The sequence below is a fragment of the Nannobrachium achirus genome (assembly GCF_963921795.1).
Source record: "Nannobrachium achirus genome assembly, chromosome: 8".
NCBI classification, from domain to species: Eukaryota; Metazoa; Chordata; class Actinopteri; order Myctophiformes; family Myctophidae; genus Nannobrachium; species Nannobrachium achirus.
In genome coordinates this window covers 63919201-63946952 of record NC_137817.1, presented here as the reverse complement: position 1 = coordinate 63946952, position 27752 = coordinate 63919201, and the positions used below count along the sequence as shown (strand labels likewise).

Below are 27752 nucleotides of genomic sequence, written 5' to 3'. Positions count from 1 at the left end.
CACTGGGTGTGGTTAGGGTTAGGGGTTATGGTTAGGGTTAGGCATAGTTTTACTGAGGTTAGGGTTAGGTTAGGGGTTATGGTTAGGGTTAGGCATAGTTTTACTGAGGTTAGGGTTAGGATTAGGGTTGGGTTTAGGTACTCACTACACTGAGCATACACCCGGTGCGCATTTCCGAACGCACCCTTCGATACACTGGGACTGAAATACCAGCAGAAAACACTCTCCCCTTCCAATATACACTGTAGGTGCGACCTCACGACACCTTTAGCCTGCCAGACCCACAGCTGGCCCAGAGATAATATGCAAGCAAACATTGATACAGCATTGTAGGCTACATTAAAACAAACTAAAATACAAACATGTTTAAAACAAAAGCATATCATAGCCTACATTTCTATTCTGTCAGAGGCTTCCGGGGTTCCGTTGACTTCCACCATCTGTTCCCTCCCCACCAAGTAAGAGTGCATCCATCTCACTGCTGTGCTGTCAACACCCATAGCTTCTAGTTTATCAATCACAATAGAGTAATCAATGCTGGCTCACACTCACATCTGCAACACATCTAACAAACATTAAACATGTTGCACACAGTGACCACTGGAGGGCATCATGGGACCAGGACTGTTCCTTACAGTGGGAGGAAGTCTGAGTCATAATACAAGTTCCTCACTTCATATGAAACAACAAGTTTGACAGTTAGAAAACAGGCTCCATTTTGAGAAGAACAGCAACGCAGAAGGACCAACACACACAGTTTAATGGAGGGTAAGTGTGTTTAATAATACTAATCCATCTGTTCTATACATCATAATACATGAATGTAGATTAGATTAAATACAACACATAGCCTACATGTAGCCTAATCTATTATTCTATAAACATTAAGCACTTTAATCAAAGATCACAGGGAGGGGCTGAGGCCTTGACTGATCAGAGGTAGTTGTTATAACAATCAATCAATCTGCCATCAAAGCATAATTGATCGGCTGATTTTTTATTTATTTTTTAAGAGGTTTAAGGGTTGATAGTTGAGTATATGTTATACTGTAACGACCCTGCAAGAGATCTGGCCGTAACTCGCTTGGTGCAGGGTTGCTTACCCTGTCTTCTGAGTGGGGGGGGGGGGGGGGGGGGGGCTGGGGTCCGTCTCCCGGCCCCACTCAGTCTGTTAAATGTTACGATACTTTTCAGCCAATGTCATGCACAGAAAGGTAGGCGATCTATAAGCTCATCACAAGATGCAGCGTGACAAGTTGTGAGTTTGTAGATCTGCTGTTTTTAGACGAATGTTTAAAATTTCCAAAATGTAAAAGAGGAAAAAAAAAATCACTGTCTTAAAATGTTGATGTCCTCACAAGTATAGTACATATAGTGCAAACACACACACACACACACACACACACGCATGCAGGTGCGCATGTGTGTGTGTGTGTGTGTGTGTGTGTGTGTGTCACTGTGTGTGTGTGTGTGTGTGTGTGTGTGTGTGTGTGTGTGTGTGTGTGTGTGTGTGTGTGTGTGTGTGTGTGTGTGTGTGTGTGTGTGTGTGTGTGCGCTTACGGGAGAGTATTTTTTGCAGGTCTTTCAGTCCGAGTTTATCAAAAAAGCAACTGGGTTAAACACCTTCCGACCAGTTTAACATTCACCAGGTTAGCATTCACCAGTGTCAGCAGGTTAGCATTCACAAGTTTAGCATTCACCAGTTTAGCATTCACCAGGTTAGCATTCACCAGGTTAGCATTCACCAGGTTAGCATTCACCAGGTTAGCATTCACCAGTGTTAGTTTTACTGAGGTTAGGGTTAAGTTGAGGTGCATCTCCGTCCACCAGACTTTAGTCACCTCTGCGCAGCCAATCACAAGCTTCGGTCTGCCTTAACCCAGTTGCCTTTTTGATACACTCTGACTGAAACACCTGCTAAAAACACTGTCCCGTAAAAACACTGTGCCATGTGCTTACCGCAGATCAGGCCGTTTCACAGAAACTGTCTGACAGGAAGCTGCTGCTGCTGCTGCTGTGTGCCTTGTTCTCTCTCTGTTTCCCTCTCTCTCTTTCTCTGGTGATGACGTCAAAACCATTTTGCACAGGATGCTGTGTGTGTGTGTGTGTGTGTGCGTGCGTGCGTGCGTGTGTGTGCGTGTGCGTGTGCGTGTGCGTGTGCGTGTGTGTGCGTGCGTGCGTGCGTGCGTGTGCGTGCGTGGAGCCATCTTGGAGGAAAGCGATATGCATTTACTTCACTAGGCTATCAGACATGTCATTTTGGATCCGTTGGAGAGGTTTAAAGGAGTAGTTCACCCCCAACATGACTTTTTTTTTTTATTGATTATACTTGAGAGACTTGAGTTTAATAATATTTTTTTGTTGTATTCGTTGCATTCCTAAGGCAATAATTACATTACAATAAATGTACCCCCATTGATTCCGGATGGGGACCCGAATGCATTTGGGTCCCCATCCGGAATCAATGGGGGAAAATTTACTATAATAATTTTTTTGTCGACAAACACAAAAAAATATTATTGAACTCAAGTCTCCATGGCATGAGTAATCAATAGAAAAATATGTTATTTTGGGGTGAACTACTCCTTTAAGGGCACATGCTGGAAGGAGAGAGTTACAGTAGTGGAGTTTTGATATGACTGATGTCTGGATGATGAGGAGCTGGGCTGACTCCTGGTTTGCTGTGTCAATGTGATAAAAACAAACTAAATAAATAATGACCAAATCCCCTCCACCACCACACCCCATGCTGTGATTATTCTTAGGAGGATTCATCATGTAAGCAAAACCTGATTTTAGATCTGTGATGGAAAGAGATTCTGTTAACATTTAACGTGTGTGTGTGTGTGTGTGTGTGTGTGTGTGTGTGTGTGTGTGTGTGTGTGTGTGTGTGTGTGTGTGTGTGTGTGTGTGTGTGTGTGTGTGTGTGTGCGTGCGTGCGTGTGTGCGCGTGTGTTTGTACATTCATTCATTCATTCATTTATTAATCATTTCCTATGTTCTGACAGGTTAAATAAAGACCTAAAGATGGTTTATTGTATGGTCTTTATTTAACCCTGACAGGTTAAATAAAGACCTAAAGATGGTTTAGTGTATGCTCTGTAACCCTGACAGGTTAAATAAAGACCTAAAGATGGTTTATTGTATGGTCTGTAACCCTGACAGGTTAAATAAAGACCTAAAGATGGTTTATTGTATGGTCTTTATTTAACCCTGACAGGTTAAATAAAGACCTAAAGATGGTTTATTGTATGCTCTGTAACCCTGACAGGTTAAATAAAGACCTAAAGAGGGTTTATTGTATGCTCTGTAACCCTGACAGGTTAAATAAAGACCCAAAGATGAGTGAGAGTGTGGAGAGAGAGGAGGAGGGAAGAGACAAACATCACAGAGAAGATGAACCTGGACCTCCATGTTTAACGTATGACAATCCTCCTGAACAATACACTAGAACACTACCATATACAGTACACACCACAATAACAGACATCCCACCTTTCCCGGTAGTTCCGAGAGTCTTCTGGGATTTTGCGTCCGCTCCGGGACACCCCCGAGAGGCCATAAATCTCCCGCAAATGCCGACCAGGCAGTGGCGAAATTAGACCTTATTCCCCATGGGTTTTCAGATCAAGGGGGCCCTGATCAAAGGGGCCCGGGTCTGTTGTCTTTGCGCGATTTAAGCGCAAACTACATTGATTAATCCACAGTGGTATGAATTTATGTAGATATGGGCGCATCTTTTTATTTAGGCCTATTAAAAACACATTTTATTTTTGCCACTAGGGGGGGCCCTTGGGTTTTTAAAACCCAAAAACCCTATCAAATTACGCTTGTGCGACGAGGCGAACAAGTTGTGGATTTGCTGGAAAACTGTTTCTAATTTACTGCTCGGTGCTCAGATCTGTTCTAGAGCCCGCCTACTGGCCGGTCATTTGCACACATTAAAGACCTAGTGAAATCAAAAATATGATTTTCACACTTTTAGAGCATAGTAAGGCCATTCCTAACAGTAGATGGCAAGTGAAAACATCCTGTGTTTGAGTATTATAACAAGACAGTTAAAGCCCCTAAACAAAAACGTAATGCATGATAATGCACATTATCGCAATGTAATAATTCATAAGGTCAGAATGACTGACAGGTGTCTGTGTCAATCAACTTCAACTACTTCAGCTACTCCCCTCGAGCCGCTGGTTTGCGTGGCTCGTTGATCGCCAGCCCGCCCGTCTTTACATATTAATGTCTTCAATGAGTTATGGCCTTAACCCCAAAAAGCTAAGCTAATTTCCCCCCAAAAAAGAGAAACAAACCTGTGTGTGTGCACAAATATAGCCAGGGCTACAGTATATGGAATATATCGATCTACGCAACAGTTTTGCTGTACTTTATCTTTAATCAAATTATTTTTGAAAGTGTATTTCTATTTTTGTTTTAATGCTATTTTCAGTTTTTCTGGTTGCTGCAATGGACTTGAAACCTTACTGAACAAACTCACATGATGCATTTTGTATAATTCCAGAAGTGTTGACCACAGAGCAGAGTCTCCAACACCCAGCTGTGTGTCTATGAAGAGTGACCACTCTAAAGGACATGTGCCCAACTTCAGTAATGAACCTGGACCTCCACACACAAGGTAAGATCACTTTGGAATGCCAATAAAACAGTGTGTGCTTGCAAGATTGGTCACTGAAATTAATTGGTCAAATAAATGAATTAAATGATGAGAATAATTCTGAAGCTCCTTGATCATCAGTTGAAACTCTCCTTGCTCTAATTGTCTCCACCAGGCCGAAAGGCAGCATGTTCCACTGTGATATTTCTCTATATACTCAGGCCATGGCTACACGGAGCTGGATATTTCATATATCCTGGTTTTTCAGATATCCACATAGAAAAATAGCTAGGTCCACACGGAGCTAGATATTTCATATATCCCGTTTTTTCAGATATCCACATAGAAAAATATCTAGGTCCACACAACAAAGATATCTAGGTCTAACAAGCACACACACAGTAAAGTCTTCAAATATCCGGGTTCCCTGTCTACACGGATCCAGTGAATCAGATATTTGTCAATGTCTTCACTTATTTATCCGGTTTAAAAAATATCCAGCTTTGCGGCCAAAATATCCAGCTTCATGTGGCTGCAAGCCCCAACAGCACAAAAAAATGTCTAGCTTCAGAAATATCCAGCTCTGTGTAGCCATGGCCTTAGTTAACTGGGGTTCCCCAGGGCTCTGTACTTGGTCCACACATATCTTCCTCTCTACACCAAATCACTTTGCAGAAAATAGCTGTGATATATGAAGATAAGATGGGAAATGGGCCTTCATTCTTTCTGAAATTAGGCCTCTGATTTGGCATCAGTCACACAGTAGTTTAGAACACTCCACTGGTACTGTTTATTTCAAAACATTTTCCCCTCCACATTTTAGTACGTTTTGAAACAAATACAAATAAGAAATGTCATAAATGTTAGAAAATGATCATTAAGGAGTAGTGAAAATAGCCGATCTACAAGATCACAATGCAACGCGAAGCAATACGTTGTGAGCTTGTAGATCTGCTGTTTTCACTAGTTTTGGTCCCAGGCAAATGTTTAATTTCTCTTTTGGGTCACAGGGTAAAAGGTTTGTGAACCTTCATTCTAAACTTTAGAATAAGATGTACATATCAAAGGTTGCTACACACATTCTAAACTTTAGAATACAATGTACATATCAAAGGTTGCTACACCTCCAATCTGTGATCAAGTCTGGTATTTCACTCACTGAGGGCCCTCAAAACAATGGAGAGACAAAAGTAAATTATGATTACATTTACTTTTTAGTTCTGTGAAATGTTACAGTAATAATTTGTGCAGGTTTACAATTATTTGTATTTGATGAAAAAATGCTTACAAAAACTATGGACTCAGTGTTCAAGATCCCTTATACTTCTATATAGCATAATAAAAAAAGGAAAGAAAAAAAGAAACTAAGAAAATCATCCACATGATAATTACGGTATATCTTTCAGCAGTTTCAGCAGTGTTGACCACAGATCAGAGTCTCCAACACCCAGCTGTGTGTCTATGAAGAGTGACCGCTCTAAAGGATTTGTGCCCAACTTCAGTAATGAACCTGGACCTCCACACACAAGGTAAGATCACTGATCTCTGTGAACTTCAACTGGAAAGACACAAACAATGTCTTGTATCTCAGATACAAGACATTGTTTGTGTCTTTGTGTCAGTGAGCAGATACAGTATCAGTTGTAGATCAATATAAATGCTGTAGCATAGACAGACAGTATCAGTTGTAGATCAATATAAATGCTGTGGCATAGAAAGACAGTATCAGTTGTAGATCAATATAAATGCTGTGGCATAGACAGACAGTATCAGTTGTAGATCAATATAAATGCTGTGGCATAGACAGACAGTATCAGTTGTAGATCAATATAAATGATGTGGCATAGACAGACAGTATCAGTTGTAGATCAATATAAATGCTGTGTCATAGACAGACATCAGTTGTAGATGAATATAAATGCTGTGTCATAGACAGTCTATGAGGTTATAGAAGTGTATTAACACATCGGATGCCCACGTTAATTCAGGGTTTACCCTCGCAGGGGCCCATCGTCTCCATGGCAACACGTCATTTCCGTACCTTCGCGTCGTGGAAAAAGTATCCATAATACGTTGAGTAAATGTAATCCAAGTATGTCCAGTTTATTTTCACAATGATCTTTTCTTTCAGTCAGGACAGCTTTTTACCAATCTTGGGCCACAGCGTGTGTGTCACGGGCGGTAGAAAGGGTCGCGTTTTGAACATGGTGATTGAAAAAGCTAGACCAGGAGAGGAATCCGCCATGTTACGTTACCTCCGCCGTGTCACTGGGAAAATAGTATCCATGATACGAGTAAATGTAATCCACGGATGTCCTGTTTATTTTTACGATAAAGTTTTCTTTCAGTCAGGACATCTTTTTATCAAACCTGGGCCACAGCGTTTGTGTCACGATAGGTAGAAAGGACCGCGCATTGAACATGGTGATTGAAAAAGCTAGACTAGGAGAAGAATCCGCCATGTTACGTGTATCTCCGCCAAGACTCCGTTACTGGGAAAATACTAGTATCCATGATACATACGGGTCGTGCGAGCCTGCGAGGGGACGATAGAGTGCAGTGCAGGATAGGAACAGAAGCTTGTGATTGGCTGCAGGGAGACTACACATCCTGGTCACGTGTACCGCGCTGCATTTTGGGAAATGTAGTGTTTTTCCCATATTGTTGGCGTTTGATCACCGTGGTAGAGCCTTCATTGCGGTAGCAATGTACAGTAACTACAGTACAGTATAGATTATTGTAAAACGCGTCAAACGCGTCGTGGGCCTCCAGAGACATCAAAGAGATTGGCGTGTAGACACCTCGTGGGCACCCGATGTGTTAACTTGTCACAATTTACAGAGCAAATAAGAATCGTGAATAATTCTGTGACAGACCAGTGTCCAATCAGTGTCCTAAGGGTGAAAAGCGACCTAAAGGGCGAGGTCACGCCATGTCTTGGCCATCTGGCCAGTGATGTATATCGGACCAGTTACCCATATATGAAGACCCCTGGTACCCATAGATATTCACAGATATGGGCTAGATATTGATGACATCAGGGATCTCCATATATGGACACAAAAGGGATTTGGTTCCCCTGACATCACAGTGATGTCAGAGAAGCTGACACAGAAGCACAGAAGCTGAAATATGTTCATAATCAATCGTTACGATTACGTTGTGTTCCGTTTGTGATTCTGATTCTGTCTATCTGGAATACATTATTATGCAACAAATTATGTCATTTCTGTGTGTATTTATCTATGTAACAAACTATGACATCTCTGTCAGTGGATCTCAATTGTGTCCCCTCATGGTGTTTTGAGACACAACTCGGCGGTAATGGATTTCTACAATAGCACTAAATGCATTCGATTTTATTTTGTTGTCTTTTTCGTTTCTAGGCATAATAAAACAGTTTGCATGTTGATGAAGGTTTTAATAACAAGAGATGGGCGTTTTACATTCATACAGTCATCGTTTTATAGTCTTAAACATGGCTCTGTTTTAAGACATTTTCCGTAGTTATTTGGGGGTGGAACATTTCTCCGCATATTTACATAGAGTGCTTGCGATTGGCCTCGCCTATTGTTCTCCGGTGGTTCTCCCCACTGGGCGAGCACCGCCCATAAGCACACGTGTTTCTAAACAGTAAACACAACAGTATCAATGTATCTTCTTATAATGGCTAGTTTGCAACTCACTTTGTATCAGCACGCTTGCTTAAAGCTTTTAACGTACAGGACAGCCAGTAAATGGAGGCGAAAATCAGGCGATGCGCTTATTACAGCACTCCCCGACGCAAAATAAAACGGTGACACAGGGGAGAATCAGTGGTGGGTTACAATGCTGTGAATGTACCAGGAATACAACAGGACGCTTTGCCTAAATCACAGCGGCGGTGACTCTATCTCCGAGTCCTCCTGCAAGTTTTAGCGTGGTGAAAAGAGCTGATCTACAAGCTCACAACGCGTCGCGAATGCGACGTGTTGTATAGATCAACTAGTTTCAGAATGCAACATGTCGTACGGCGAAGTTAAAGTCCAGCTTCACTGAGTTGTAGAGGAGTCGCTTGCGATGAACATTTCTTTCTCTTTCTCTCCCCCTCCCCCTTTCTTTGTCATGGCTCGGTGGGTTTAGCTCAAAGGATCCGGGGTTCAATTGGTTTAAAATCAACGCCAGATTAACTTTATTCTTATTATTGCATGCATTTCATACGGCCACGCGCTGTAACTCTGTCCCTCCCTCCGTCTCCATCATGTTACAAAACATGTTGCGTTGCTACTCGAACTTCCCCGTGAGAGAGAGATGACGGGTGAATTAGAGCGACTGGTAAAGTGAGCATCACTTTGGAGAGAGAGAGAGAGAGAGAGAGAGAGAGAGAGAGAGAGAGAGAGAGAGAGAGAGAGAGAGAGAGAGAGAGAGAGAGAGAGGCGCATTTTTGGGCAAAGAAATAAGAGAGTAGTGGTGGGAAAGTACTCAGATCTTTACTCAAGTAAAAGTATCAATACTATAATGCAGAAATATTTGTTACTAGTAAAAGTCTGTTATTCAGAATTTACTTGAGTAAAAGTATAAAAGTATTTCCATCAAAATGTATTTAAAGTACAAATAGTACTAGTAGCCTATTAATACATCATGAAGTAACCATCTTTCATTTCAAATTGTTTTCAAAAAGTAGAAAATACTAATTTGAAAATAGCAGATCTACAAGCTCACAGTGTAGTAGAGTCTAAGTATTGGAAGCTGGAAATACTCAAGAACAAATACCTAACCTCAAAATTATACTTAAGTAGATTTCTTAAGTACATTTACTTAATTACTTTATACCATTCATGAGTATTATTTGATCTACTGGCTTGAAGGCCTGTCTTGTGAAATTTCAAGTATTGACTGACAGTTGACAGCTAGTGGGGGAGTGGTTAGAGGTGGGGTTAACTACTATGTCCCTCCCATTGTCTGGGGCCTGGAAAAGGTGTTAAAATGAGAAACCTTTGAAGGGCATTTTCTCTCCTTTGCTGTTTCTGGATCAACAAGATTCAAATGACCGTATCTTCTTCAAATATTATCCAATTTCAATTAATGTTACATCATATGAAAGCTTACATTGTAGTGTAGTTTCGTAAAAAGTAGAAAAATGACCATGGCCCCGTTGTGTCTCAAAACACCACGAGCGGTCACAATTATGTTCATGTCAGGGACCCCCAAATGAATGCTTTTGTCTGCAGACCACCTTCTGAGAATATGTTGTGGCAGTGACCTCCATACAAGATATGTTGTTAAAATGTTTCAAAACTTCAATTTTATTCAAGCAAAAAAGCAGATCTACAAGCTCATAATGGTTCGCATTGCAACATGTGAGCTTGTTTATCTGCTATTATCAAATAATTGATGTCTACAGGTTTAATGTAGTTCAACTGATCCTGACTATATATGAAACACTTTTGCTTGGGACCCCCTGGAATCCCCTCAAGGACCCCTGGGGGCCCTGAACCCCACTTTAAGAACCTTTTGATCAATGTATCAAACTATTGAATATCTAAATGTATACAGCAAGCCAAGGACTAATATCTATGCAACCAACTTTGGAATATCTGTCTATACAACAAACTACTTTTTCTTTCTTTTACTCTTTGTATTGCTATTTTGTGTAGTTTTTCCTGTTTTTTGAACATTGAAGAGCCCAAAACAGATCTACTCTCTCATACTACATACAAATAAAATTACTTTTTCATTCACATGATAAATGTATAAACATTTTTATGATTCCAGAAGTCACAGAGCAGAGTCTCCAACACCCAGCTGTGTGTCTATGAAGAGTGACCGCTCTAAAGATTATCCTCCCGACTTCAGTGAACCTGGACCTCCACACACACAGTATGTCAATCCTCCTATACAATATATAACACTATACAATTGTAATGCCCCTGCCGTGGGTACGGGTGCTTTATGACCCAGGCATTCACATAAGATGGCAAGCACACAGATTTGGCAAGTTTTAACAGGTTTTATTTCCCAAAGGTGAAAAGGTGACAATTACATGGAGACCCAGCTCTGCATATTGACATAGAAAAAAAATAAAGAAATATTCAAAATCAATAACTCAATAACTCAAATATTCAAGAATCAAACTCAAAATAGTCATAACTCAAAATACTAGTCATATATATAAATCAAAATAATGAAATACTTAAATATCCCAATACTCAAAATAATAACACTTAACTGCTCAACTAAATAAAGCAAAAAGCACTCAAACTCAAATATTAGCAAAACAAACAATAGGCCTATTATAAATAATACATTTTAACCATGGTTTAACTTAAACAAATATTAATTAGCAAAACTAATCACCTTATGACAGCAGCTCCTGAGCACCTCACTCACAGCACCCCAGTACAGACTTGTCAGAGAAAAGGCTAGCTCACCCCTTTATAGCCCCATGGCCCCTCCCACTAGAGGGACCAAATCATCAAGGTGTTGAACATAACTATACGTTTGTGTGTGTGTTCTTGAACAATATAAACAATACAAAATGCATCATAACGAACCTAGTTGAAAATGTAGACATTCCATGTCTTCTACACATTGTACAATGTCCCTCATTGACAAATAACAATTTAAATGTCCATGTACTGTGGTCACAGATTCCCCCGTCCACAGACATAATGGCTTGGCCCAAGTTGGCCACTCAGTGGGCCCAGGTGTGCCTCCGGCACCTATTTAATGACTGGAACCCCACCCTGACTCTTTTGGGATCCACAGGAGAGCCATGGTGGGAAATGTGGAAATGTTTGTGGTTTGTTGGTTGAACGTTGTTGAATGAAATCTTGCAGCTTGTTGTTTGTCCATGTTTCCTGCCCATCAAGTGTGCACCCTTGATAAACAGGTACTGGGCAAAAGTGACAGTTGTCAAACTGTCACAACAATATACACTAGTAAGATACCTCAGGGTGACATGCCCTTTAGGGCGAGGTCGCATGTCAATTCTACAAATTCTTGGCCATCTGGCCAGTGATGTATATCGGACCAGTTACCCATATATGGAGATCCATGTACTGTATTCACGATATTCCTGGCCATTCTATGGAGGCTGCCATTTTCCTTTTACAGAGGGCGCTGGAGCATTTTTAAACATCTTTTCACTTCCTCCCAAGTCGAAGAACAAGAGATCCCAAGGAAGTGACAGGGAATTGTCTGTTGCCAGATATTGCCAGAGACAAGCGGCCAGGTCTATGAATAATAAGCCCAATAGAATTAACTAGGTTCAGTTTTACTACTTTACATTTACATTTGAAAATAGCAGATCAGCAAGCTCACAATGTGTCACATTGTGACACATTGTGAGCTTGTATATTTGCTATTTAAAAAATATAGAGGAAAGAAAAAACGAAAATAATTTGAATATTTTTGAAACATTTTAACAACACAAATCTGTGTGGCGGTCCCTGGCACCACATATTTTCAGATGGGGGTCTGCGACTGTGGACAAATCTGTTAATCTGGGGTCCTTGATATGAAAAGATTTGGGAACCACTGGTTTAAAAAATATTAGAAAGTAAGCCCAATAAACAACGACACCAATTGCTTATTATAAGCAGACATGGCAACACCGGTTCATTCAGAGCCAAGAGCCCAGAGCGCCTCTACTGACACTTTAATGCAAGGACACAGGAAACCAAATGATGTTTTTTATTTTCTTTCAGGATATGAACAGGAAGCCGGGGGCGGGGCCAGGAATATCGTGAATATAGTACATCCCTTTTAGATCCCTGTCTGCACCAGCCGCACAGATATGGGCTGTCTTCCTCCATATATGGGCATTCCCATATGAAGTCCTGTTAGATATGGGCAGTGTTGGGAAAGTTCACTTTCAAAAGTTCAAGTTCAAAACTTCTAAAATGAACTGGTTCATTTCCTAGTTCATAATTCTACATTTTGAACTAAAGTTCATGGTTCCCCAAAATGAACTATACTAAGTTCTTTTTAGTTATTTTTTTAACCATAATATTTGTATACTTTTGGCTATTCAAATGTTTTTTTTTTACATTGCTGCAAACTGCTGTTGTCAACATTATTGACCCAGCCCAAATAGAACCACACACAGCAATTACCCTATTTAATCCAACTTAACATTGAAGTGCCCACAATATTTAGGTGCCCACCACTAGTGCCCAGTCTTCCTGCACCCTCATAATGACTGGCCACTCACTGACTTTTCATTTAGACCACCAGGATATAGTTGTAATACATGATAATAGATTCTATTGTGCTATAAGTTAAGGGTCAATTTGTTTCTTACCAATAGGGCTACTTTTGTGTAATGGAAAATGTACTGCATATATTTTTTATGTGATGCGGTGTGGTGTGGTGTGGTGTAGTGTAGTGTGGTGTGGTGCTAAAGCTGCAGTCGAAAAGGGGCTTATTGTGAAGTCAGAGGTTTCTAAACGTCGCGCCCATCTGCATGTTTAAGCGTTGGTTAAAATAGCTGATCTACAAACTCACGTTGTCTTGTGGATGCGACGCGTTGTGAGCTTGCAGATCAGCTATTTTCGGCATGCAACACACATCATACGGCGAAGTAGTCAGGCTTTACTTGCTTTGCGAGACGTAACGAGGAAGAGAAGCACCCAGGCAGACAGCACCGAGGCGCTCAATCTGCTCACATATCAACTTTCGCGAGGTCTTCAAGTCTGCAGCTGGGTGTTTTTGGAGCATAATGTGAAATGTGAATGAAAAGAAAGACGCGAGGACAGAATACCGCGGACCGAACGAGCGAGCGAGCCGACGAGCGCCGTTCATGGACGTCAGAATGAACGTGTTCGACAATAGCGTTCATCAAGCGGAAACAAAGAACGTTCAGTTCACGTTCGCCCAAAATATGAACGCGTTCGTGAACGATCGTTCATTGAACACGTTCGGGTACAACACTGGATATGGGCTTAATATTGATGACATCAGGGATCTCCATATATGGGCATAAAATGGATTCTGTTAGAGTGGTTCAATGACATCACAACATACAATATCTTTTATGCCCATACATGGAGATCCCTATCTGAACCAGCCACACAGATATGGGCCATGCCTTGGCCATCTGGCCAGTGATATATATCGATGACATCAGGGATCTTCATAAATCAAAATAAAAATAAAGTTTGATATGGGCATAAAAGGGATTCTGGGGAATATCCATATATAGACTTTTACATAGGTGATGTCACCTGTGATATCACCTGTGATGTCACAGTGATGTGTCAAGGGAACCAACCAATAGACTGTAAAAACAAGCTGTGACATTTCCCATGGTAAACTGCGACAGAGGTCGCAATGCAGTCCTTTTACAGATGACAGGGGTTTTGTCAAATAGATGGCTCACCTGTCAGTAAGGACAACAATGGATATGGCTTAACCTGTCAAAACAATTGACAAATGCACAAATTATATCTTTGTAATTTATGAATGAAAGAGTTATGAATATACAATAGTTCCATGACATAGTGGAGATTATTATTGTACATCAACACAATGCAGAGTGAACAAATACATTATGTTATATGTCGTATTATATTATATTTACATATTAAATACTATTATACAGTATTGTAATGTCTTAATGTCTCAACAGAGAGAGGGAGAGGAGTGGTTGTGTTGTGACAGAGCAGGCGTCCAAGAGATCCAGAACCACAGCTGGACTGAAGACACCCAGTCACACCAGCAGTAGTCTCGCGAGGCCAGACTGTTTCTACACCAGCAGTGGACACAGTAAGACCAGACACAATGTACATTAATGAACACAGTTAATAACTGAAATGTTTGAAATGACAGGAGACATTGTCAGACTAAATGTCCACAATGTGTCATCAGTATCCATGTTTAAATAATGATGCTAAACATCTTATCAACTCTGTATGAAAACCAGTGATCTGATATCTTCTCCGAAAATAGCAGATCTACAAGCTTACATATCAGCTTGTAGCTATTTTCTGTAAAAGTTTTCCCCAGAATACGGAAGCTGGGGTTTAAGTGGTTAAATTAATAATGTGCATACACAGCTGTGTGGATGTAAAGTTATACATTCAACTGAATGTTTAAAATGTCTTCATTGTCTTCTCATAGCAGGTGTCAGTCCACAGGAGGATTTAAAGGATTATAAGGTCGGTTTGAACCGTCTTGATCGTGTGACATACGTCACTGAAGTGCCCTCCCTCAGCAGCATCTTCACAGAGCTCCACATCTCAGTGGGCGAGAGTGAAGGGGTTAATACCCAACATGAGGTCTGGCAGCTTGAGAGAGCTTCAAAGAAGAAGATCCTCCATGACCAACCAATCAAATGCTCTGACATCTTTAAGTCCCTCCTCCTTGGCAGAGACAAACCCATCAGAAGAGTTCTGACCAAGGGCATTGCTGGCATTGGAAAAACATTCTCTGTGCATAAGTTCACTCTGGACTGGGCAAGGGGTTTGGAAAATCAAGATGTCATTCTCCTGGTTCCCTTCTCATTCCGGGAGCTGAACTTGGTCAGAAATGAGAAGCACAGTCTTCTCTCACTGATCCATCATTTCCACCCAGAATTAAAGAAGGTCACAGCAGAGCAGCTCGCTGTCTGGAAGGTTGGCCTCATCTTTGATGGTCTGGATGAAAGCCGGTTTCCGTTGAAATTCGAGAACATTCGCATTGGTTCTCGTGTCTTCCAGAAGAATGCCATTGTTTCTGATGTCACAGTGACATCATCAGTGGATTTGCTGTTGACAAACCTCATCGAGGGGAATCTGCTCCCTAACGCCCTCCTCTGGATAACTACCAGACCTGCAGCAGCCAATCAGATCCCTGCTGATCGTGTTGACCTGGTGACAGAAGTACGAGGCTTCACGGACCTCCAGAAGGAGCAGTTCTTCAAGAAGAGATTCAGTGATGAGAAGCTGGCCAGCAAAATCATCTCACACATGAAGACATCAAGGAGCCTCCACATCATGTGTCACATCCCAGTCTTCTGTTCCATCACCGCTACCGTTCTGGAGGACATGTTGAAGACAGACGAGAAAAAACAGCTGCCCAAGACCCAGACTGCGATGTACAGCCACTTCCTGTCGGTCCAGACAAAGAGGAAGTGGGAGAAGTATGAAGAAAGTCATGATGTGAATCAACAGCAGCTCATGGAGAAGGACAGGGAGGTTCTTCTGAAGCTGGGCAGGCTGGCGTTTGAACATCTGGAGAAAGGCAGTGTCATGTTCTACCAAGAAGACCTGGAAGAGTGTGGCCTTGATGTGAAAGAAGCCTCGCTGTACTCAGGAGTGTGCACAGAGATCTTCAAAGAAGAGACTGTTCAATCTGAGAGAAAGGTCTACAGCTTTGTTCATCTGAGCATCCAGGAGTTTATGGCTGCAGTCTACCTGTTCCACTGTTTCACACAGAAGAACATGAAGGTTCTGAAGGCATTCCTGAGAGGAGGAGGAGGAGGAGAGGAAGAAGAAGAAGAAGGAGGAGGAGGAGGAGGAGGAGGAGGAGGAGGAGGAGGAGAGGAAATGACCCTGGAAGATTTCCTGAAGAGAGTCATGGTAAAATCCCAGCAGAGTCAAAATGGCCACCTGGACCTCTTTGTCCGCTTCCTTCATGGCCTCTTACTGGAGTCCAACCAGAGTCTGTTAGGAGGCCTACTGAGTCAAACACAGAAGAGTCCAGAGACCATCCAGAGAGTCATCAACAACCTGAAGGAGATGACCACTGAAAATCACTCTCCTGAGAGAATGATCAACATCTTCCACTGTTTGATGGAGATGAACGACCACTCAGTACTTCAGGAGATCCAACAGTACCTGAAGTCAGGGGACAGATCAAAGACAAGACTGTCTCCATCCCAGTGTTCAGCTCTGGCCTTCATGCTGCAGATGTCAGAGGATGTTCTGGAGGAGTTGGACCTGGACAAATACAACACATCAGACGAGGGGCGACGGAGACTGATCCCTGCTGTGAGGAACAGCAGAAAGGCTCGGTTAGTAGTCATGTGAATAGAAAACGTAGTAGAACAGAATCAATGTACCTTCACACCACTACACTATAACTAGACATGATGGTTCATTTTGGTCACATATCTGACCCAGACACATCACAAAGTACACAAACATCATATAAAACATCTATCAATTCACAGAACCATAACAAGAGACAATAATAGTTATCAAATTAACACACACACACACACACACACACACACACACACACACACACACACACACACACACACACACACACACCCCCACACACACACACACACACACACACACACACACACACACACACACACACACACACACACACACACACACACACACACACACACACACACAATATCTTATTTATTCAACTAAATCTACAGTTGATTTAGTCAACTAAAATGTATTGTTGGTGCCTTGATGGTGTTGTAATGAAAATAGCAGATTTACAAGCTCACATGTTGTGCTGCTATTTTCATGACGTCATGTCATTTAGTTTCAGTGCAACCAAACATGAAATGACTTTTAGTATTTTAGTTCTACTGGATCTCTTCTCCACTATAGTCCCTCCCTAACATTTTAGTCTAGCTTGTATTTGTTGACAAAATTGTCAATATAATTATTTAGTCTTTTACTCATCAGTCTTCATGTAGTTCTTATTTAGTTTTTGACAGTGAAAAGTAGTCAACACAAGTTTTTTGTCAGTTTTAGTCAACACAATCATGCACGTACGTGTGTGTGTGTGTGTGTGTGTGTGTGTGTGTGTGTGTGTGTGTGTGTGTGTGTGTGTGTGTGTGTGTGTGTGTGTGCGTGCGTGCGTGCGTGCGTGCGTGCGTGCGTGCGTGCGTGCGTGCGTGCGTCTGTCTGTCTGATTGACAGTGAACTTGTTCTGATTGATCATCTCTGATTTTACATTTAATCTGTCATTACAGAATTGTTGGCTTTGGCCCGGACCTTGAGAAGGAAGACATGGAAGTTGTGTCTTCAGCTCTCAGTTCTAATCCATCCCATCTGAGACACCTGGACTTAAGTTACAACCACCTGAACCGGGATCTACTGGATATACTCTGTGCTGCACTGAAAAGTCCTCATTGTAGACTGGAGACTCTACAGTGAGATTAATTTACAATCATTATTTCCATCAGTGATTTATCATGTGATTGTAATATGAATACTTTGTTTATTTGAAGATTATGAATAAGGTTATTGATATCATAGTAACACACATGAGTAGGTACAGTAACTACAGTATGTACATGTTATAATTGAGATAATTTCACAAAAACCCTCTTCCATTATTTCTTCCATTATGTTTTTTATTTTTTTGTAATGTTGAACCTTTGACACTTTTCCATTCAGACCAGACCAGTAAAGTCTGTCTGTCTGTCTGTCTGTCTGTCTGTCTGTCTGTCTGTCTGTCTAACCCTCTTCCATTTTTTTTTTTTTTAATGTTCAGCCTTGGACACGTTAACCCACATTTCCATCCAGACCAGGTCCTTTAATAGGTGGCTGTAAGCAGGTTCTCTATCCAGGAATAATGTATTTTATAGCAGACAATCAAACATTGTGTGTTTTATTTCTCATTTAGACTGACGAACTGCTGGTTGTCAGAGAGGAGCTGTGAAGTTCTGGCCTCAGCTCTCAGATGTAATCCTTCTCATTTGAGAGAATTAATTTATAGAAGTCCTTTTGCTGCTCAAGCAGCTCACGCACCTGAGTCATGGAGACAGCATCCTCAGGATTCTCAGTGGTTTTTTTCGGTGGCATGACAGTAGTTAGATCCTCCAGGTAGCAAACTTAGCCAGCTCCTTTGTTTGTAGTAGGAGCTGGGTCTCTGGGTGTAGGCTGCCTCAGCACAGCAGAGTGTAGGCTGCCTCAGCACAACAGTGTGTGTGTGTGTGTGTGTGTGCGTGCGTGCGTGCGTGCGTGCGTGCGTGCGTCTGTCTGTCTGTCTGATTGACAGTGAACTTGTTCTGATTGATCATCTCTGATTTTACATTTAATCTGTAATTACAGACTTGTTGGCTTTGGTCGTTCCCTCAAGAAGGAACACATGGAAGTTGTGTCTTCAGCTCTCAGTTCTAATCCATCCCATCTGAGACACCTGGACTTAAGTTACAACCACCTGAACCTGGATCTACTGGATCTACTCTGTGCTGCACTGAAAAGTCCTCATTGTAGACTGGAGACTCTACGGTGAGATTAATTTACAATCATTATTTCCATCAGTGATTTATCATGTGATTGTAATATGAATACTTTGTTTATTTGAAGATTATGAATAAGGTTATTGATATCATAGTAACACACATGAGTAGGTACAGTAACTACAGTATGTACATGTTATAATTGAGATAATTAATGTTCAGCCTTTGACACGTTAACCCACATTTCCATCCAGACCAGGTCCTTTAATAGGTGGCTGTAAGCAGTTCTCTATCCAGGAATAATGTATTTTATAGCAGACAATCAAACATTGTGTGTTTTATTTCTCATTTAGACTGACGAACTGCTGGTTGTCAGAGAGGAGCTGTGAAGTTCTGGCCTCAGCTCTCAGATGTAATCCTTCTCATTTGAGAGAATTAGACTTGAACTTCAACGTGTTGCCAGTGTCTGGACTGAAGAACTTCTCTGGACTGGAGTCTCTGGAGTGAGTAGACTTGGACTGTGTCCATGTTGGTTAGTGCAGTGATTCCCTTGTTTCATGTTCCAATGGCATAATGTCTATTGTGCTAGTCTGCCCCAACAATCCCCTCCTCCCACCCCATTTATACAGTCATACACCTGCTGAAGATTCATGTTTATGTATAGAATCTGTTGCATTAAATTAACCAGGTGAAATTTGCGGGACTTGATTTCATAAACCCCAAATTTATAAAGTCATCACCTCACCTGTTCGTTCACGTTCACTCACAGAAGCAAAAAAAACAAAGAAATGTGTGTGTGTGTGTGTGTGTGTGTGTGTGTGTGTGTGTGTGTGTGTGTGTGTGTGTGTGTGTGTGTGTGTGTGTGTGTGTGTGCGCGCGCGTGCGCTTGCTGCACAGACTTAATCTAGTCTAAATGATCAACTCCGTCAAAATTCACCTTTTGAAATCAAAACACATATTTTTCAAGTTCCTGCATTTTTACAGATATGACATACATATGTACGCACCCACACCATCATTCATTCAATGTCCATACATTTCTTTTGTACAGAAATGTATTAAATGTAAGAAATGTATTTACTAATAAATTAAAATAACTCATCTACTTATTTAAGATTATCAGCCTATGGTGATTGGCTTGGCATTTTGATGCCCCTTCAGGAACGTGCTGCCCTAGGCACTGTGTGTGTGGTCTGCTTGTGCTCAGCATATGAACTGAATTCATGTTTGGTGGGACACCTTTTAAACATTTGGCTTGTTGGGAGGTGTTAAGTGACTTGTGGTCTCAAGTCAAGTCAAGTCATGAGTCATTGGTGAGTCAAGTTTTTTATTTGATCAAGCGACTCTGAAGTCAAAACTGGAGTCCAAGTAGAGTCTCAAGTCCACTCCTCTGACAGTGAGTTTGTCTGTCCAAGATAATGCTAGCAGAAACACTGTAGTGTCAGGTAGTGGAGACGTTGTGTTAGACAGTCACACATTGATGCATTGTTGTTCTACTTCCTACAGAGTGAAACATGGAGGAGAACTCTGGAATTCTAATCCTGATCCTCAACTCCTTAGAAGATGTGAGTATCTGTCTGTCTGTCTGTCTGTCTGTCTGTCTGTCTGTCTGTCTGTCTGTCTGTCTGTCTGTCTGTCTGTCTTCTGCAATGTTCAACCCCCATGTAAAAAAACTCTCCTTCTGCCACACATTCTGTTAATGTCCCCAAAACACACTGGCCTTCATTTATCAACGTAGTGCACATCATATTTTTGGCGTTCGCCATTTTAGGCAAATTGTCGGGCATTTATCATCGCATGGTGACTTTGACGTTGGCGTAGGGTAGGATCAGATCTCACGTAAAGTTCTGAGGTGGTGTAGGATTCATCTTACACCACTTTGTTCCATTGTAGACATGCGGAGCAGCATTGTCTAACTATCTGACACATGTATCCACTCCAAAATGTATATCTAACACAGTAATAAACTAGAAGCAGTGCTCTTCCGAGCACAGGTCTCCACCAGGCCAGGCGTCCTGGTGGTGTTATAATAGGCCAATGTAAAAAGGGTGGCATGTGTTATTCGCCAATCTTAGACCTTTCATGGCAGTCGGACGCTCAGGGCCGGCGCGTATATAGAGGCGAACTAGGCAGCTGCCTAGAGCGGCACTTTATAAAGGCGGCGAAAATGCGTCGGGGGAAAAAAAAGAGAGAGAGAGAGAGAGAGAGAGAGAGAGAGAGAGAGAGAGAGAGAGGGCGAGCGAGGGACGAGCGAGGGCGAGCGAGGGACGAGCGAGGGAAGAAAGACAAAAAAAAAAGAAAAACGGGCAGCGGCAGTGTTGGCCAACCTGCGTGCAGCTAATAAATGTGCCAATCACTGCATCTGAAGCCGCCTCGGGGGAGGGAGAGGCGCCCACGTAATGGCCAAGCAGCAGCCCTGCCCTGGTAAACACACACCCACCCGCCAAGTCTGAACTGAAGTAAACAGGAAGAAGCACTGACAGGTAGTAATAGCGAATGAATATAAATAGCAAACATGTCAAAAAGACTAACTATACAGATAATCAGGCTGTGAATCCACGGTGTCCACCGTCATGTTCTGCTCAAGAAACTGTTGACAATGACAGCAGCGCTGGAGAGAATACACTACCAGGCAGGACCAGAGAAGGGCACACAGTTAGAGGAATTAATTTACCCAAAACCAGAGCCCTAGAATGATTATACTGCTCTGCCCAAAACCAAGTGCAGCCGCCGCAACCCGCAAGGATGATTATACAAGAGGATTTTCAGAGGCTCATTTTACAGTAATGCCTGTCGTGTTCATTTCTGAAAGGTAAGCCTGGCTGGCAGCTGCCCATTATTATTTGTTTTATTTGCTGCTGTGGTTGATCAACTTGGTGACTGCTGCTGACTGCACACAGTTTGTGTGTCATGTGCTTGTGTGGTTATATGCACAACGCGGCTGTGCTGAGTGCTGACTTAACCTTTGTGTGTTTAATGGAGAGAGATTGGACTTTTCTTATTTCATTTGAGGAGTTGGTTAATAGGCTATTCGTTTTTGTTAATGATTACAACACTTAGCAAACCTATTGGTTATGGACACTTTACTTTGTGAAGCGCCCTATGTTAAATGTCCCATGTTAACGTTTCGATTAGAAAACCCACCGGCGATGCGGGCCGATTCGCGGGGGGGGGGGGGGGGGGGGTTGATTCGCGGGGGGCGGCTCCGACGGTGCTTGCCTACAGCGGCGTTTCTGTCTCCTCCGGCGCTGCGGACGCTGCATGGATGATATGAGGCATTGTGTTCCAAAAATGTATAGCGCCACCAGTCTACCTGCTGGTGGCGCTATAACAGGCCAATGTGAAAAAGGTAGCACCGTTCCTTGACCTAGTGGGAATATGTGTGGCAAATGTCACGCTAATCGCAAGCTGCGTTGATGATTTGAGGCATTTTGTTCAAAAACTGAGCAATTCTGTAAACTTTGGAAGCCAATATTAGCCAATCAGGATGGAATATGAAATATCAGACGGATCGGACTTGATCACATGACTATCGAGATACTGTGTACTGATTTGCATGATTTTTGGATAGAATCTCAAGGAATAATAGGAAAAATTGTGTTTTACATAAGTCGGCCTCCTGGTGGCGCTATAAAAGGCAGATATGAAAAATGCAGGGCAAAGGTTTTTCATTGGCCTCTAGGGAGTGCGCTTACAAGGTTTGACACTGATCGGTGGAGTTATAGGTAAAACCACAAATCGGCCTGTTATAGCGCCACCATGAGGCTGATTTAAAAAAAATTGAAGTGGTATCTCCTCCTCGGCCTAGAGAGCATCGCAGCGGAAGTGGATGCCTGGGGTCACTTAATATTCCCCATTCATTTTCGCCATAGACTTTTACAAAAATATTTATAACAATTATGTTAAGCCTCGAACCAAGCCATCCAGGATGGAGGTGAATCATGATCATACAACCTTTGATCCTATGTGAAAACATATTTTAATATTACATTATTTGATATACTACATTTAATAACTACCCTTTGTTTAGCGATTTTCAAAATATTCTTTTCATAGAAAAAAAGGTTATATGGTCATGATTCACCTCCATCCTGGATGGCTTGGTTCGAGGCTTAACATAATTGTTATAAATGCTTTTGTAAAAGTCTATGGCGAAAATGAATGGGGAATATTAAGTGACCCCAGGAATCCACTTCCGCTGCGATGCTCTAGTGGGAATGTGTGTGCGATTTCATGATAATTGCACTTTGTGTTTGTGATTTGAGGCATTTTGTTCAAAACGGCTCAAACCTACAAACTTTGGAAGCCAATCTTAGCCAATCAGGATGGAATATGCAAAATCCAACAGACATGACTGTCGAGATACTGCCTACCGATTTGTATTCTTTTTGGACAAAATCTGTAAGAGTAGTGTGCAGAAATGTGTTTTGCAAACATCAGCCTCATGGTGGCGCTAGAACAGGCCCATTTGAAAAATGTGGGTCTGAATTGGCATCCAGGGAGTGTGTGTGCTCATTTTGGGAGCGACCGGGCCAACGGCGACTGAGATCAGGTGGTAACAAACTGGAGGATACACACACGGAGGGACGGACGCACGGACGGACGGAGACGAAAACATACTCTCCCCCATGCCTTCGGCTGGTGGAGACAATAATCCCTGTGGAAATATTTTATAAAAGCGTACATCATGGACATGTGCGCCGATTTTATTTCCAAGTTACAATGACAAGCAGTGTAGTATTGAAATAAAGCGGTTCTCGGCGATGAAAGTGTTTTTGAAAGTAGATTCCAAGATAAAGCCGTTTCTTTGCAGCAGCAATGAATAGGAGCCTATGGAGATTACACGCTTCCTGATGATAAAACCCAAAGTTCCAAACCTGCGCTGTGGGGATTGGGGAACACATGCTTGATTTATTTTAGTGTAAGAACTCAAAGCACACTGTGCACATCACCGATATTGGGTTAAATTAATATCCCAACATAATTCCATTCATGACGATGTGACTGCTGGTTTGATGTCATGCAGGGGACCTCTTACAGTTTGGGGACAAAATAGTACACAAAGGCAGTAAGGCGAGGCGTGCAGGGTAAACTCATGGGTAAACTCTTTTCTATTGGCTCTCCTTACGTTGCCAGGTCGTATTCCGCTTGTTCTTGTCGTGAAATCGGGGCGTTTCGAAAATATTTAAAGACAAGGACACCCCCCCCCCCCCCCCATCTGTCCACTCCTATCATAGTCTAGGTACTGTATTCAAGTACTGTCTAAGTACAATTTTGAGGTACTTTTACTTTACTTGAGTATTTCCATTACTTCTTCTCTACAACATTTCTGAGAACATATTGTACTTTTTACTCAACTACAATTATTTGACAGCGTCAGTTGATAGTTACTTTATTAATAGACCTACAAAACACACAGGACCACTTAAAGCCTTTAATTTGGCAAACAAATATCAGATTTGCAAGCTCACAACGCGTTGCATCTTGGTATGTTGTGAGCTTGGAGATCTGCTATTTTGTTGAGTATATTTTGATTCCATGACTTGTAATTACATGTTGAATACAGGCATTGTGGTATTTTACTACTTTTACTTAATACGTAAAACATTTGAATATTTCTAGTTACTGTCTGTCTGTCTGTCTCTCTCTGCGCCTGTCTCTCTGCCTGTGTCTATCTCACTGTGTGTGTGTGTGTGTGTGCGCGTGCGTGTGTGCGTTTGTGCGTACGTACGTGTTTCTCTCTCTCTTTCTCTCTCTCTCTCTCTCTGTCTCTCTCTGTCTCTCTAGACTCCCATCGTCTCACACTGGATCCAAACACAGCGAACAGAAAACTCTGTCTCTCTGAGAACAACAGGAAGGTGACTCTGCCAAAGGGGGCGGAGCTTCAGTCATACCCTGATCATCCTAACAGATTTGATGATAAGTGTGATCAGGTTCTGTGTACAGAGGGTCTGACTGGACGCTGTTACTGGGAGGTAGAGACGAGTGGATGGGTTGGGATAGGAGTGTCTTACAGAGGAATCAGCAGGAGAGGAGAGGGTACTCTGCTTGGAGGGAATGATCTGTCCTGGAGTCTGGTCTGTTGGGATGGCTCTTACAGTGTCTATCACAATAGTAGGCAGACTCACCTCCCTGTTGATTGCTCTCACTCCAACAGAGTAGCAGTGTATGTAGACCATGCTGCTGGGACTCTGTCCTTCTATGACGTGTCCTCTGACTCACTGAGACACCTTTATACCTTCCAGTCCACATTCACTGAACCACTCTACCTTGGGTTTACGCTTACTGACTCCTCCTCAGTGTGTCTTTGTGAGGACAGATAATGTCGCTGATGTGTTTATATGTACAGTATAAGGTACAGTCAGGGTTCTGTACTGTATATATTTATGTATATAGTTTATGTTTCTATGTATTCAGTACACTCAGGGTTGTGTTTAAATGGAGCTTATTGTTGAACAAAAACTAATTTCACCCTCTGTTTTACACCTGTAAACCTGGGATGATTCTGATTCTATCTGTAAAAACATTCAATAAAAACCACTTCATCTCTATATATTAATCATACCACACATTGTGAAAATAGAGTGGTGGAAAACTAATCACTTTTTTACTTGAGTAAAAGTATCAATACTACAATGTAGAAATACTCTGTTACAAGTTAAAGTCTGCAATTATAAATGTACTTGAGTAAAAGTACCAAAATATTGGCATGAAAATGTAGCCCACTTAAAGTATGAAAATGTTAAAGTACTCATTATACAGAATGTCCTGTTTCACAAGTTTTCAAATTAACAAAATGTTTAAAAAATCTTTTGAAAATAGCTGATCTACAAGCTCACAATGTGTCGCATCGAGACACACTGTGAGCTTGTAGATCAGTTATTTTCAAATGTCTGAAATGTACATAGGGCTGAAGTGGTTGATAGTTTTGTAATAATGTTGTCTAAAGTTGACTGTACATATATTATATTATATTATATTATACTATACTATACTATACTATACTATACTATATTATATTATATTATATTCCCAATGCTCTGTTAGCATTTCTGAAACAATAACAACAGTAAATAAATGTATATTGATGATGTACAGTAAGTGTCCTTGTATTTATTTCTATGGAGTTTGGGTGAGTTTGTCAAGGTGCTCTGAGGTACAGACTATCTGATGTACTGTGAACAGCACCATGCTTAGAAAGCTTTATTATTATTATTATTATTATTATTATTATTTTATTATTATTATTACCCTACAGTACAAGCAATGTGTGACTGTGTTCACATGAATGTGATTGGAAGGTGAAATTGATGATGATTTGATAATCAATCATTTCCATTTGAACCTGATGTTAGAGCTGAACACCAACATGCTGAACATACTCTTCTACAAGCTCACACTGACGCGTTGTGAGCTTGTAGATCTGCTATTTTCAGCATTCAACAAAATCAGGCATTACAACACCATCAACGCTGGCCAAAATACATTTTAGTCGACAAAATCAACTGTAGATTCAGTTGAATAAAACCTTGTGATATTTAGTCCACTAAAACTATACTGAAACTATCACAGATGACGAGATGAGTAAAACTAAATGGAATTTTATTCAAAAGACATTCGACTAAAACTACATCCAAATCACAGACCTGTAAGGATCCATTTGGTTCCTAACAATCATTTAGCTGGTGACCCCCTGGAACCCCCTCAAGGACCCCTGGTGGAGTGGTGGTCCCCGGACCAGTGCCACACTGGCTCTATAGCACAGTGGTTCTCAACCTTTAACTGGGACCCCCCCCCCCCCCCCCACACCTTAGGAGAACTAATTGAGGCATAACATTTTGTAGAACACTAGAGGTTCCCGGGCCTTCGGCCCGCTCACATCTAGAGTCCACGCCCGCTAAAAAAAGCGCACGTTTCCGGTTGGACATATTTGACCGCCGGACGCACTGGAGAGAAGTGACTGGCTGTTTCTCGATCGCAGGCTTGGTAACTGGGTCCTTGGGTCCTTGGTAGTTCAGACTTGCAAGTTCGCCTTGGGAGTAAGAACTTCCGAGGACGGGAGGACGCACTTCGCTGATTCTGGGATTGGAACAGTACTTACTGCAGCGTACTTGGTGACGTCACCACCTCAGCTTGTCCTCTGTGTGGATATGCCCAGAGCAGATCTACAAACTAACAACTCGTCTTAATGCAAAGCATTGTTAGTTTGTAGATCAGGGTTCTTTGTAGTATAAAATAGGCATAGGCACATGCACTTTACAATATAAAAATATTATACAAACACCACTGTTTACAATGTACAATATAGGCATTTAGCAGGTGCTCTTAATCCAGAGCTATTCAAATAAGTGAGGACATAAAACCACAACATAGCCTATTCTCTTTTATATAAATGTTAAAACGTTTTTGTTAATATGCTTATAATGTAGGGTTAGGCCTATCAGCCAGGAAAATAAATACACGACTTGGCATGTATTATGATAGGCGTCTGGCTACTGCCCGATTGTGTAATTTATGAGAGCCTTAGTAGGCTACAGACCCTAATGCATTGCCACCAGAACAATATAGCAATGCGTTGTTTTCTTTTTTCATGATTTGCGCACCAAACTTTGGAAAGTAGCCTATATGGCATGCCTTTATGTTACATAGGCCTACTGTAAACACATCGACACTGTAGCCTGCAGTGCAGGTTATTATCACTGCATGGCCACTCACAGCCACAATTCTAAGGGGATTCTTTTATGAACTCATCTTTGTTTTACATTGGATAGCAATTCCTGTGGCATTATTTATAATGTGTCATTATTTTTATGTAAAACGAAATGAGACAGTAGCCTATACTGTCAGGCTTACTTTACATACTTCAGACCATTTATAAAATATTCCATTTAACATTTTGACAAAAGCATTTTTTACATTGCGGTGCCACTGCCATTTCATGCCCACCTATGGTGTAGGCTATTATTATTCCATTATCGCATCCTGCATCCGTTGTCATACCTCTGTTGGAGCCAGGAG

At 41.6% G+C, this 27752-nt stretch overlaps 1 protein-coding gene across 1 annotated transcript; it reads left to right on the top strand.

Annotated features, from left to right (window-relative positions):
- Nucleotides 1-706: 706 nt before the first annotated feature.
- LOC308289763 (NACHT, LRR and PYD domains-containing protein 12-like) lies at nucleotides 707-25521 on the top strand. The gene is made up of 12 exons (XM_080731514.1): nucleotides 707-768; nucleotides 3323-3421; nucleotides 4520-4633; nucleotides 6019-6141; nucleotides 10367-10471; nucleotides 14223-14359; nucleotides 14717-16586; nucleotides 17520-17699; nucleotides 18604-18783; nucleotides 19088-19237; nucleotides 20241-20299; nucleotides 24522-25521. Exons 2-12 carry the CDS (start codon nucleotides 3342-3344, stop codon nucleotides 25055-25057), a joined length of 3534 nt encoding a protein of 1177 aa, XP_080587640.1. The 5' UTR covers nucleotides 707-768; nucleotides 3323-3341; the 3' UTR covers nucleotides 25058-25521.
- Nucleotides 25522-27752: the final 2231 nt, after the last annotated feature.

Excerpts from the sequence above, each read along its gene's own strand:
- LOC308289763 (XM_080731514.1), top strand. The coding sequence starts at position 3,342 with ATGAGTGAGAGTGTGGAGAGAGAGGAGGAGGGAAGAGACAAACATCAC. Across the intron at positions 14,360-14,716 it reads CTACACCAGCAGTGGACACA|GTGTCAGTCCACAGGAGGAT; the intron begins GTAAGACCAGAC and ends TTCTCATAGCAG. Across the intron at positions 19,238-20,240 it reads TCTGGACTGGAGTCTCTGGA|AGTGAAACATGGAGGAGAAC; the intron begins GTGAGTAGACTT and ends TACTTCCTACAG.